The sequence below is a fragment of the Meriones unguiculatus genome, chromosome 21 (genome assembly GCF_030254825.1).
Source record: "Meriones unguiculatus strain TT.TT164.6M chromosome 21, Bangor_MerUng_6.1, whole genome shotgun sequence".
NCBI classification, from domain to species: domain Eukaryota; kingdom Metazoa; phylum Chordata; class Mammalia; order Rodentia; family Muridae; genus Meriones; species Meriones unguiculatus.
In genome coordinates this window covers 4,134,770-4,148,948 of record NC_083368.1, presented here as the reverse complement: position 1 = coordinate 4,148,948, position 14,179 = coordinate 4,134,770, and the positions used below count along the sequence as shown (strand labels likewise).

The following is a 14,179-nucleotide window of genomic DNA, read 5'->3' as shown; positions in this document are numbered from 1 at the left end:
ACACAAATATTACTAGTTTTAAAGTCACAGACTAATTCCAGAGAAATATTAGTGGCTGACTTCAAAATTCTACCCTTAGCAATTGACCATTCATCCTAACAAAAGCTAAACAGAAATATCAAATCACATTATAGACTAAATGGACATAACAGGCATTTACAGATTATTATGTCCAAACACCACAGAATGCACATTCTCAGGAACCCATATGACTTTCTATAAGATAGATCATATATTAGAACACAAAGGAAGTCTCAATAAATATATGAAAATTGGAATAATGTATTGAATGTTGTGTGATTATAATGGAATATGACTAAAATAAACAGAAAGACAAACCCCAGAACTTAAGACAAACTCACTGTTAGATGATGAATGGCTCCTTGAAGAAATCAAGAATGAATTTATAAAAATTTTTTAGAATCAAATAAAAACGCAACATACTAAAATATATGGGATAAAATTAAAGCAGTCATATAAGAAAGGCTTATAACTGTAGGTGACTGTTTTAGACATCAGAGATATCTTAATAATATATCTTAGTGCCAGGATGAAAGAAGAGTAAGTCAAACCTAAAGCCAGCAGATAGAAATAAATCATTAACATTAGGACAGAAATCTGTGCATAGAAGAAGTATTAGTACAGTGGAAACCACAAAAACAAAATACAGAGATCAGTAAAACAGAGTTGCTTATTTGAAGAGATAAACAAGACTGACAAATCCTTAGCCAAAACAACAAAAGCAGGAGAGTGAAGACTGAAAGGACCTTTATTAAGGAGGGTGCAGGCTCAGCTGTAATGAATACCCCAGCATATTGGTGATGCCAGTACTAAGAAGTACAAGGAGACAACAGCAGGTATGGCACAGAGCTGGCCTGAGCTTACGAGACAAAGTATGTGTGCTGTGGATTCCAGAACTGGAACAGTAGAAATCACCAAGCCAATTGGAACCCAAAAGATTGTGAATCCCAGATTACCAACACTAAAAATTTACACTGTTGGAGTTTGGCTTTGCTTTGATATTGTTGTAATTGTGCTGTTTTTCTTCCATCTTAGAGTAAAAAGTATGTTTTTAGTTTTTAACTTACATAATTCTACAGTTGAGAGACTACACTTCTAAAGAGACATTAGGTATTTTAAAGAGGCTGAATTTTTAACGTTTTTAAATTTTTTTTAAATGACTGTGGCATTTAAAAGTTATACTTCATTTTACACGGTCATATGATATCTTGGGGGTAAAAACAAGAAAGGAAAGGTTATGATTCACTAGTGATATGTTTATGCAACAAGCTGACAAGAAGTCAATTGTATTGATTCGTTTTTTGTTTTTGTTTTTGTTTTTTTTTTTGTCAATTTGACATAAGCTTGACTCATATGGAAAGAGAGAATTTTTCTATTGACAAATTGCCTGTATCATATTGGTCTGTAGAGGCGCTTTTTCTTGATTGATTATTGTTGATATAGGAGAGCTCAATACACTGTGGGTGGTATAGAAGGTGATTCTGGTTGTATAAAAAAGTCGAGCAGAGGCAACCATTGCAGAGAAAGTCAATAGTAGCATCTCTCTCTGCTTCAGTTTCTGCCTTCAAGTCCCTGACTTGAGCTCCTTCTCTGGTTTTTCTCCATGATGTGCTGTGATGTAGAAGTGGAAGCAAAATGAATCCTTTCCTCTCCTAAGTTGCTTTGAGACATGGTCTTTATCACAGCAACAGAAAGCAAATTAGAATAGATATTGATACCAGGATCATGGAGTATTTCTATGATAGCCCATACATATGTTGGTATGTTTTTGTGGAATGTATATGTATATGTACATATATGCATATGTTTTGCTCTTGTTCATTCACATGCTGATTTCTCTATCCCAATATCTGGTTTCAATCTAGACACTGCATTGTGATGCTTATTATAAGCATCACCTGTCTCAAGTTTGTGTAAACATGCTACCATTTGTTTTCTGTATTGCCAATAAAACAACCAGCCAGTACTGAGCAATAGAGAGAATAGGGTGGGACATCCTGGTCCACGGGGGAGGAGAAAGAAGCAAGCGGGGGTGGGTGGGTGGGAGGGTTCAGAGAAGAGAGAGCTGGGAGGAGAGGACCTGGAAACACCAGGAGAGATGACCCAACTGTACCTAAGACATGAATTAAAAGCAATTATAATTTGGGAAATCTGAATGGGAGGAAGCTATGCAGGCTTAGAGGTTTAGGATGGAGTAATTATTGCCCAGCATTGTGTTCTAGGTTAACTAAATACATCCTAGTCTCTGTGTGGTGATTTGGGTATACAGCTGGTTTAGGAATAGTGGCTGTTTAACTAAAAGATAAATCAATATTAAATATTAATAATCATCAGCAATATTATTTTGGGAAGAGTTATAGAAGGTGCTTGAAATAAATTGTGCTCAGAGCTTAATGAACTTTTGTGGGATCTTCGGAGATAAGAATGTAGAGAGAAGTGCAGATGGCTCATGAAGCTTCAGAGAGAAACAAAGCTCTATTAACGCTATTTATATGATATATTTAAACTGAGACAGGGTGGTTTCTGCTCAGCTGGTGCTGAAGAATCATCTGTGATTAGCAAAACACCAGCACCAATGAAGTGAAATCTTTGCTTTACTGGGATAATCAATAATGGTCAGTAGGGGCTACAATCAACTATGATTAATAAGACATCAACACAATCAAAGCAAAATTTTCTGCCAAGTTTTTCCTCAGGGTCAGCATACAGAAGCTGCAGTCCGGGGAGGGTGGGGGCACAGCTGCATCTCAAGCTGGTAGCTGACCTTAGGAATATATAAGCATGGGACTGGTTTGGGCAGCATGGAAGGTGCAGAGTTGTAGGTGTTATAGAAAGAAGCTGAGGCCTGGCATCATGTGGCAGGGTTAGAGCCCCTGAAGATGCTATGAGAGGTCATAGGTCATGAAGTCTCAGTTTCAGTGGAGACCCCAGCATTTCGGAGTTTCCAGGCCTGTGGGTTGTTCATTAGGAACGGTGACAGGTGCGGAATGGAGTTGGCATGAGCTCTTAGAAAAGCTATGTGCATTTCAGATGGGCAAGCTAAAGAAGTAGGAATACCCAATACCCTTGGAGTCCTGAAGACACTGGACTATTTTCACTGGGCTATTTTGTTTTCATCTGATTATAACTGTGCCCTGGCTTTCCCCCTTTGAAATAAGAAACTAGAAACATTGCTTTTGATTTTACAGGAGCTCATAGTTAAGAGACTTTAAATCCTTAAAGATAACTTTAAATTGTTGGAATTTTGTTTATTTGTTTATTTGTTTTTTGATACAAGGTTTCTGTGTGTAGCCTTGGCTGTCCTGTACTCTTTTTAGAGACCAGGATAGCCTCTAACTCACAGAGACCCACTTGCCTCTGCCTCTCTGAATGCTGGGATTATAGGCATGTGCCACCACACCCAGAAAATTGTTGGAATTTTTAAACATGGAGGTTTTGTAAAAAATATAGTGCTTTTAATTAATTAATTAATTAATTAATTAATTTGGCTCTCCTGGACTTGCTTAGATCAGGCTGGCCTTGAACTCATAGAGATCTGCCTGTCTCTGCTTCCTTGAGTGCTAGAATTAAAAGCATGAGCTACCATAGCCGGCTAATATAGTGCTTTTTTGGTTGTGACATTAATGTGAAGTCTTAGGGATAAACAAGAATGGTTGTAGTTTAATAATGATGTGTTTGCATGTCAAGTAGACAAGGGGTCACTTACACTGTTTAGTTTTTTTGTCAACTTCACAAAAGATAGGATCATCTGTAAAGAAGAAACCTCAAATTGAGAAAATATTTCTATCAGACTGGCCCGTAGGCAGTAGCGTAAGGCATGCTGTTTATTACTGATAGATATGAGAGGTCCAGTCTACAACAGGATGTAGCCTGCCTCCGCTGTATGCAGGCTAGTAAGAAGTGCTCCTCAGTGGTCTCTATTCCAGTCCCTGCCTTGCCTTCGCTTTCCTGAGTGATGGACCAGAACATTAAGATGTAATAAACCCTTCCCTCCTCAGCTTGCTTTAGGTCAAGTGTCATTTCGAGCCAGGTTCTGCTTCTTCCCCTTGGAGCATCCATCAGACACTGGACCCAAAGGAATGAAGCTTACCCAGGAAGTAGGTTAGCAGGATCTGAGTCCAGTGGTGAATGTCAAGAGACAGAAAACCTCCTATACAGCTTTTCAGTGATATAGCTCTTGCAGTGATATATCTCTGCTTTATGGGGGTGGGGGGGTGGAGAATAGGGGCTATATAAACCTTGGGGAAGTAGGCAGAGGTTTGGGGGGCAAGTGTGTACATCACTGTTTGTGGCTGAGATAATGAGAATGCTTCATTTCCATGGAGAGGAATTCTAGGTACTAGCTGGAATTATCCTTATGAGGAAATCTGGAACCTGGCCACCAAGCTGTGCGACTACCAGGATGGCAGAGGTTGGGGGTCGAGACACTACATGCATCAGGACCCAAAGATGCAGAATAGGGAGGGAGCAATCCTTAATCTTGGTGGTTTCAGGATGAGATTTTTCAGGGTTTGGACACATCTCAACCTCACTCTTGCTCCAGGACAGTCGCCCATTACACAGTTCCTATTCCCCACAGTCAAAATGTTTTGCTGTTGCAACAGAAAGCTCTCTCTCTCTCTGTATACATGTATTATGTGGCAGTCAGAAGACAAGTTTCAAGAATCAGTTCTCTCCATAGAATGTGGGTCTAGAGGATTGAACTTAAGTCATCAGCCTTGACAGCAAGAAATTAGGGAAACATATTAGGATCAGGACTCTGATCCTAATCACCACTGAATCACCTAACCAGCCCAATTTTTAACTTCTAACCCTCCTGCCAACTCCAAAATCCTGGGATTTCAGGTTTTTTGCTATCATGACTAGTTTTATATGGTGATGAGGATAAAACCCATAACACTGTACATGATAGATAAGTACTATACCAACTGAGCAATTTTTTTTTATTTTAATGGATGAGTTCTATGAACTGTATCTTAAGAAATTGCTTAAAAGTCTTACACAGACACAGTGGAGAGAGACACACACACACAAACAGAGAGAGAGAGAGAGAGAGAGAGAGAGAGGAGATTGTGAGCCATTTGACATGAGGGTTGGGAATTGAACATAGATCTTCTGAAAGTCTGCTGAGCCCCTAAATTAGAGATTTTTAAAAGTCAACTAAAAGAAAGTGAAACTAGGGCTTAAATTACCCTTGAATGTTCTGTTTCCCTTTTTCCTTCTGTGTAACTTTTTCTGGGAAGGGGTCATGAACAAATGTTTATTCACCATAGAATAAGCACTGACGAAAAAAAGAAAAAAGAAAAAAAAAAAAAAGAAATCCCACCTAAATTTATCTTCGTGAATCACTGAGTTCATTGGTGTTACTTATAGGAACATGGCTCTGAGGCTAACTGATAGGAGCATGAATAACTCAAAGGCAAAAGAGCCGCTTGAGCAATACCTCACAAAAACTTCGTTACTGGAACCCCCTTTACACCCTGCCATAAAGTCTCATCTCCATGACAACTTTTCATTGCTAATATGACCGTGTGGAGGGACCTTGTAACTTACTGATCCCAATATGTTTTTCTAATTTCTTGATCTTAAGAGCACCCTTCTCCTTCCAGAAAAGAATCTCCAGTTGGGCAGATGTAGCTACTGTCAGCGCAAACGCACAGCTTTCACCTCACACGGGCTAAAAGCCGCTTATTCTGGAGCAAAACATGGATGACCATGGCCAGACACACAGGTTTAGGTTGCCCCAAGTTCCATGTTCCAACATGGAAGCAGTTTCATGAGGTTTGTTTGTTTGTTTGTTTTTTTAAATGAAGTTTTTATAGATTTTCAAAACAAAAGAAAGTCATGAATCAAGATACTTTCAAAATATATAGGTGGGAACACCAAGAATTACAACCCCACAAACAAATCTCTGCTTCAGGACTCAGACGCTTAAAATATTCTTAGTCCTTTATGAGTCGAAAGGCAGGTTTCGTCAAATTGATACACTACAGAAGGTTAATATCTTTTAGTCACAGGATGTTAGGTTTGATCTGTAGGTGTAAAAGTAATACCTATTTATGGGCTGAAGACAGCCCTACATAATTGTGATTAGGTTCTGCAAAAGCAACTTCCTAACCTCCATATCACTGACGTTCACAGCCAATAAGCCTCCACAGACACCGTCTTCTTGAGGTCACAGCTCCCCCTGCTGACCAAGCGTTACACTGTGCATGCAGGAAGCCACATCTTTATTCCCACACAGCAAAGTGGGCAGGCCAACAGACTTCAGCAGAGAGGAACAGCTGGAAAAAACCATTAAGAAAAGAAAACTTCTAAAATGCCAAGTTCACTTTCTGAGGAATCCACACAGAAGACAAAATATAGTGTTGCATAATGTCTATAAATCAGTTTGTTGTCAGATCCTCCAATTAATAATCCTCCTTCTAGGAAATTACAAACATTCTCATCTCGCTTAGATAGTAAATGGAAAGTCTCCCTGATGATTTGCTGTTGGGCATCTTCACTGTAGGGCTGGTAGAACTTGGAGAGCCGCGGCTTCCCGTGGTTGTTGAAGATGAGGATGGCCTTGATCATGGTTGGGCTGGGCCAACCAGGTCTTGACTTTGCTTGGATTTAAGTCAAGGTACTGTATAGAAGCTGCATAAAATCAGTATGGAAGTTCAATGTTGCTTTTCTTGCTCAGTGATTTTAAAGAAATTGAGTAATTCCCGTGTGATTTTTTTTCTTTTCTAAATTGCATTCCTATGCCCACATAAAGGCATGCCTCTATATATTGTCTATTACCGTAATTCGAAAAGTGAGATGTTTCTTTAATTATGTACAACCCAAGATGTTGATGTTTTGTATGGATCACAAGTGCAGCATTCTCTAATTCCTTCTGCTGTTTGTCACAATTGTTATTTAAAGGACCAGGAATGTATTGCATGAAAACATGACCTTTTCCTTAGTTTAAATGAACTCCAAGGTAACTGGACTTCTAAAGTAAAAAAGAAAAGAAAAAAGAAAAAAACTTCTGAATCAAATCAAATTACTAGCCACCATGATCTGGATCAGACTTCTTTCCTTTTGTCTTCTGTTATCTGACATAACATTTACATTTGACGTATAAGATTAATATACCTAAAAATAAAATAAAAAAGCTGGATTTGCTTCCACCTGTATTTACTGTAATTTTTATTCAATGGACTAACTTATTTACATTTAGGTATTTAAATAAATTTTTTTCTCTCTCTTTCACTCTCTCTTAGGGACTTTTGTATGGTTCGATCTAGTTTAACTTCATGTAGCATGGTTAGATATAACTCTAGGAAAGAATGACAATCAACAGTTAAAGTATAGCTCTTATATTCAAATACTGACTTGATCTGCTGTACTTTAGTGATATTATTTAGTTCGGAGAATTATGCGGAAAGCAACGCTGCAAAAAGGGTTAGATAACAATATAGTATCGTTTTATACTTTCATTTAACAAAGATTGTTTTATCTTAATAGTGATAGAAACAAGAAACCAGGCCATGCTACAAAAAGAGTTGTAAAGTCCTTACAGGTATAAAAAAAATTACCTTAAAAAAACTTGTTATTGGTTCTTTGTGAGTTTCACATCATGCACCGTAATCCCACTTATCTCCTCCTCCCCTCATACCCACCCTCCACTCCTGCAACCTACCACCCAACAAAGAAAAAATAAATCTCATTGTGGAGCCTGTAGCATGTCATAGTATGTCCCACTTTTGTCCCTTTTGTCCATACTTCTTTGTTTGCAAATGTTCATTGCAAAGACTGATTGGTCTGGTATGAGGCCTCTAGTTTCTGCTACTCTATCAATACTGAAAACTCACTAGGACTCCTGTCTGTTATCCTGTTGTTGTCCAGTGTCAGGGAGATTCTGCAGTTTTGGATCTGTAAGACCTGCCTCTTCATGCACTCCAGAAGTTCATCGATGGGATAGATGTTGGGTAGGCCAACTCAAACTAATGGATCTGGGTCTGAGAGGTAGTCAGCCCACTCTCACACTGTCAGGGCTGCCTTACCAGCACTCGCCTCCAGCCTCCATCCCTGCTGCTGAGGTGAAGTGCAAGGCATGGTCTCCTGAGTGTTGCAGCTGGTGAGGAACAGTGTCAGTTCTCCAGCTCTCATGCCTCCGGGGCCAGCTCTCCTGCCTGCCCAGTGTTGAGGAACCAGCAATGAGAAGAGGGTATTTTTTTCCTCGTCTGTGCCACCGCACAGCAAATAAGAGGCAGGACCAGCTCTCCTGCACTCATGCCCTTGGGGCTGACACCTGCAACCCCCACATACAGGGGCAGGTCAACTGTGCTGCCCAGGGGAGGTTTAGGGTCTGTTCTCCTGCGTGCTGCAGCAGACGAGGGACAAGACAAGCTCTCCTGTTCTCATAACCCCAGAGCCAGCTCTCCCTCCTGCCATATGTGGCAAGGGCCGAAGGTGAGGAAAGGTGTTTCTCTCTTACCCATGTTACCACACAGCAGACAAGTGGTGGGACTAGCTCTCAAATGTTCATGCCCTTGGGCCCAGCTCACCCAAAACTCCTATAATATGCAGGCCTCCTCTCCTGAATACTGTGTCTGGCAAGGGCCTGGGTTAGCTCTCTTGCTTTCATGCCCCTAGGGCCCTCTCTCCCACAATGCTCAGACAAGGAGGTAGGGCCAGTTCTGCACAGCCCTCAGACATCCATACGTCCCAGGGTGGCAGCCCAGACTGGGGATGTCCATCTGGCCTTTGTCAGTAACAGATCTCTGCTACTGTAGGGCCATGGACCCAGACATGGCTCCCAGTGGCAGCACAAACCAGGACTCCACCACCATCCCAGGAGACATCACTAGCTACTCACATCAGGCTGTTCCTCACGACCCTAGTCTCTAGTTCTGCTTCTTTTCATTTGCACACATCTTTCTGCCTCTCTTTCTCTTCCATTTCTCTACTAATTACTTGCTTCTCTTAGTGGTGTCCAGGGTTTCTGAGTATGTGGTGTTGTCTCGGGTGCTATGCCCTGCTATGCCTTATTGCACTGGTCAAGGGTCATCTTGGACATTGTCTGCTCTCCCTGGCCTGTATGATACAGGTGGACATCTCAGGCTATCTTCCTGTTCATGCCCCCTGACGCTGGACTGGTGGTCATCTCAAGCTCACTTTTTCAGGGGTGTTAGGCTAATAATCACTCAGATGTTCACAGATCAGAACACTGAGCATAGACACAGCCTCTCTCCTCCCTGACACAGCAGTCACACCTGCAATGCTTCTAGGAGCATGAATTACTTTTATGTTAATGGTTAGAGATACAATGAGACTCTAGAAGGAATCATTGTAACATTGCTTGTTTGCTTTTTTTTTTTTTAGCAAAATACAAGTGCTGTTTGATTTATTTTTTTTTTTTCCAAAATTCTAGCACTTTATACTTCAGGACACTTTAGACACTAATCAAGAAACACCAGTACTAACGGTATAAAACACCATGAATGCTGTTGTTATTAGAGTTTGATATCTTTTGTATAATTTGATAAGAAGAATTAATGCAAATCTTTGGGCATCTCTAGCTACAGTAAATGGAATTAAAGTTTGAAGTAAATCTGAGCATATTTTTAGGGCCTTTCGCAGTGTTTAATTTGTTGTATATGCATAGTGAAAAATTGGTCAGGGGACCAGTATACACAGACACACACACACACACACACTCACACACACACACACGCTCACATTCACTTACACAACATTTTAATAATTTATTTTATGTGCATTGGTGTTTTGCCTGCATGTATGTCTGTGTGAGGGTGTCAGGTCCTGGAGTTATAGACAGTTGAGACTTGCCGGATAGGTACTCAAAATTGAGCCCAGGGCCTGTGGAAGATCAGTCAAGGCTCATAATTGCTGTGCTATCTTTCTAGCCACTATACAACACAAATTAAATAGGAACAAATTTATTTCCTTAAGATGTAAGAATTTGAGTTTAAAATATAGATACCCTAATTGGAGTTTCCTTTTGAAGATTTAAAGTAAGTTTTGTTTTTAAAGTAAGTTTAAAAACTAGTTATTCTTGTCATGTTCAAAAGAAATTTAAAATTTTGAGCCTGTGACTATGATTAAAAAAAAAAAAAAAGAAAACGTTTGGCAGTCAGTGCTTATTGTAACAGTTACCAAAGCTAGACTAATACGCAACAGAATTCCATTTATTAAGGTTAAACCTTGAACTTTGAAGTCTTAACATCATATATATAATCTTAAGGCATCATCTTTTTAAACATACCTTAAATCACTTCTTAAGACAACAGTATGGTAACTTGAGTTTGCTTTTACATTGAAACCTGCTTTGTGATTTTATCTTTTTCAGCATGCAGTTTTTTATCAAGGTCAACCTGTCTATGAATTTGTCTTTCTCAATGGGAGAACTAGTAGCTCTAGGCAAAATAAGGCTGAGAGATGGCTCAGTGGTTAAGAGCACTGGCTGCTCTTCTAGAGGACCTGAGTTTCATTTCCAGCAACTACATGGTGGCTCACGACCATCTATGGTGGGATCTGATGTCCTCCTCTGGCATCCATGTGTACATCAGATGAGGCGCTCAGGCCTAAATAAATAAAAACTTAAAATATTATAGTAACCTTTTAAGAATGAATAACTGCCAACTCTCTAGCCACCTGATCTCTGATTTGACCTAAGGCTTACTCCATGAGATAGAACCCATACCTGAAACTGTTTAGGTGAACAAGAACCAGAATTTAGATAGCCCAGAGACTGAGCAAAACCAAATACTACTGATCTTAAAACAAAAACAGAAGACAACAAAAAGGTAACAAAAAATGACTCAGTGATATTCTGCTATACTCATAGGTCAGTGTCTAATTCAGCCATAATCAGAGAGGCTTCATCCTGCAGCAGGTAGGAATAAATAGAGAACCATAGCCAGATATTATGCAGGGGTGTGTGTCTCCATCAAATCCCTCCCTTCAGAGTTCAGCGAACCCTTCAGAAGAAGAGGCAGAAGGAGTGGCAGAGCAGCAGGGATGGAGGACAACAGGAGAACAAGGCCTTCTAATCTAAGCAAATCTCGTCTGAACACAGACTGAAGCAACAATCACAGGGCCTTTTCAGGGCTGCACTACGTTTTTTGCATATGTAGCTATAGCATATGCTATAGCTTTCAGTTTAGTACTTTTATGGGATTCCTGATTGTGTAAATGAGTGGGTCTCTGATTCTTGTGCCTTCTCTTGGGGTACTTCCATTTTTCTGTTGGCTTGGCTTGTCCAAATTTGATATGAAGGTTTACATTTCTCTGCCACTGGACCTTGCCCTCAGCCTCTGCAGTCGGACTCAGTTGAGCAACAACTTCTTTGCAGCTTAGTCTGGTTCATTATTCATCTCTACAGGTTTCCAGCTTTGGCTTTTTAGGCCTCTTTGAAACATCCTTAAAACTTCTTTAACCCCTGTATGCATCTCATAATCTATATAGTATACAGATAGATAGATGACAGATAGATAGATAGAAAGAAAGATTTATCATATTATGTTTAATGCATGATCTGAAACTAATAATCAAGACTGGAATAAAAGAACCTCAGCCATGGCTGCCAAGGAAAGCATATTCCCTGGGAACTGGCTGCCACTGAAATGGCTATACCCTGTGAATTTATTGTCACTTAATAATTATTTCACAAACCTAGCAATTTGCCCAGAGAAGCAAGACTCACAACAGCTTAGTTATAATGGAGATACTTTTCTTCTTCCCTGTGTCCTTTGCTACTCAGCACTTGAAACTCAAACAGCCAGGTTTTATTTATTTTATTTTTATATTAATTACAGTTTATTTACTTTGTATCCCAGCTGTAGCCCTCTCCCTCATTCCCTCCCAATACCATCCTCCCTCCCCTCATCTCCCCCTTGCCCCTCTCTAAGGCCACTTATAGGGGAGGTCCTCCTCTCCTCCAATTTGGCTCTAGCTTAGCAGGTCTCACCAGGACTGGCTGCAATGTCCTCCTCTGTGGCCTAGCTAGGCTGCTCCTCCACCGGGGATTGGGGGCGGAGGTCAAAGAGCTAACCATAGAGTTCATGCTTGAGATAGTCCCTGTTCCACTTACTAGGGAAGCCTCTTGGATACTGAGCTGCCATGGGCTGCATCCGATCAGGGGTTCTAGGTTATATCCATGCATGGTCCGTGGTTGGAGAATCAGTCTCAGACAAGTCCTTGTGCCCAGATACATTTGGTCCTTGTGGAGCTCCAGGTCATACTAACTCCCTCTTCTTTCATGATTCCCTGCACTGTGCCCAAAGTTTGGCCATGAGTCTCAGCATCTGCTTTGATACACTGCCGGGTGGAGTCTTTCAGAGGCCCTCTATGGTAGGCTCCTGTCCTGCTTCTCATTTTCTCCTACTTCCAATGTCCATCCCATTTGTCTTTCTAAGTAAGGATTGATCTTACTCTGGGTCCTCTTTCTTGTTTAGCTTCTTTAGGTGTACAAATTTTAGTATGTTTATCCCATTTTATAGGTCTACTATCCACTTATAAGTGAGTATATACCCTGTGTGTCTTTCTGTTTCTGGGATACCTCACTCAGGATGATCTTTTCTAGGTCTCACCATTTGCCTGCAAATTTCATGGTTTCCTTGTTTTTAACTGCTGAGTAGTATTCCATTGTGTAAATGTTCCACAATTTCTGTATCCATTCCTCAACTGAGGGACATCTGGGTTGTTTCCAGGTTCTGGCTATTACAAATAAAGCTGCTACAAACATGGTTGAACAAATGTCCTTGTTGTGTACTTGAGCATATTTTGGATAGATGCCTAGAAGTGGTATAGCTGGATCCTGAGGAAGCACTATTCCTAATTGTCTGAGATAGTGAGAAATGGGGCCATCCCAGACTAGAAAGAAAAACAACTGGACCTTGAATAAGGGCCAGCTAAGAAAGAAGAACAAGTCAGGCAATTAAGGGCCAGCTAAGAAAGAAGTCAGGCAATTAAGGGCTACTAAACCTTGAGTAGAGGCCAGACCAGATGGCCCTCCTCAAAAGTTTTAAGATAAGAAACCTGGAGATGGGAGGACTGCCCTTGAAGCTGTAAGCTGCCAGCTGCAAAACCTGGGGCTGGGAGGATTGCCCTTAAAGCTGTAAGCTTCCAGCTGCAAAACTGCTATCTTTTCTGCTGACTAGTCAATGTAAAGATATATGTGTGGCCTGATTTTTAGGTATAAAAACTCTGTGCTTTGTATGCTTGGGGTCATCTCCTGCCTTGAAGGGACGACCCCCATCGCGATCAGAATAAACTGCCTCTTGCTTTTGCATTGAACCCCGGTCCATGAATCTCTTTGGGGAGGGAGCAGTACGGAGACCCTGCATCGGGAGTGCAGGTTTTGCAATAGCATCAGATTGATTTCCAAAGTGGTTGTACAAATTTACATTCCCACCAGCAACGGAGGAGGGTTCCCCTTTCTCCACAACCTCTCCAGCGTGTGTTGTCACTTGAGTTTTTGATCTTAGCCATTCTGATGGGTGTGAGGTGAAATCTCAGGGTCGTTTTAATTTGCATCTCCTTGATGAACAGCCAGGTTTTAAGATGACCTGCGCGGGAAGCCCGTGAAAAAGTTATTATGGCACCGGAGACAAGTGACCACTTACACAAAAGAAAGGACCGTGACGTAAGAGACAAGGCAGCGCCCCTGGGAGGAGTTAAGAAGCTAGGTTACTTGCTTCTGGGAGCCAATCCCACCTAGTTGTCAAACCAGAGCTGTGGGTGACTCCGGAGAGATGTATTTCGTCTGGGCTGCGGGAAGCCCTCAGCCTCCTCGACTGGAGGCGGGAACCGGCGTTAAGCTCTTGCAGGCTGCCAGCGGGGAGCGCCACTCGCTGCTATTGTTCAGCAACCACAGGGTGCACTCCTTCGGGGACAACAGATGGGGCCAGCTGGGCCAGAGGAGAGAGCAAAGTACCGATCAGCCAGGTGAGTACCCAGCCCAAGAGCAGCTGCTCCGGACAGTATGTGGGCGCCTAGGCTCGCTGAACCAGGAGACTAGGGATACCGGGTGGCTAGACCAGGGATGCCGGGAAAGCTGAGAACCCTGCTTTAAGGTGCGCCTGTTAATGGTTTCGTTTTCCAGAGCTCCAGAGTTTGTTTCGGTTTCCAGTTCCTCTTCATTGACAAACTGAAAATTGCATTC

At 41.3% G+C, this 14,179-nt stretch overlaps 1 protein-coding gene and 1 pseudogene across 5 annotated transcripts in view; one reads left to right on the top strand and one right to left on the bottom strand.

The window, feature by feature from the left end:
- Nucleotides 1–9,177: 9,177 nt before the first annotated feature.
- Nucleotides 9,178–9,282, bottom strand: LOC132649817 (small nucleolar RNA SNORA17; annotated as a pseudogene).
- Nucleotides 9,283–13,676: 4,394 nt separating this feature from the next.
- The window catches only part of Herc6 (HECT and RLD domain containing E3 ubiquitin protein ligase family member 6), a 104,743-nt gene continuing 104,240 nt past the window's right edge, over nt 13,677–14,179 (top strand). For 3 of the 5 annotated variants that reach the window (XM_060374154.1, XM_060374153.1, XM_060374151.1), the window contains exon 1: nt 13,679–13,962. In XM_060374154.1, the coding sequence (XP_060230137.1) occupies nt 13,770–13,962 (193 nt within the window). In that variant the 5' untranslated portion in view covers nt 13,679–13,769. Of the gene's footprint in view, nt 13,963–14,179 lie in introns of all 5 variants that reach the window. The other 2 variants (XM_060374155.1, XM_060374152.1) reach the window with 2 other exon arrangements.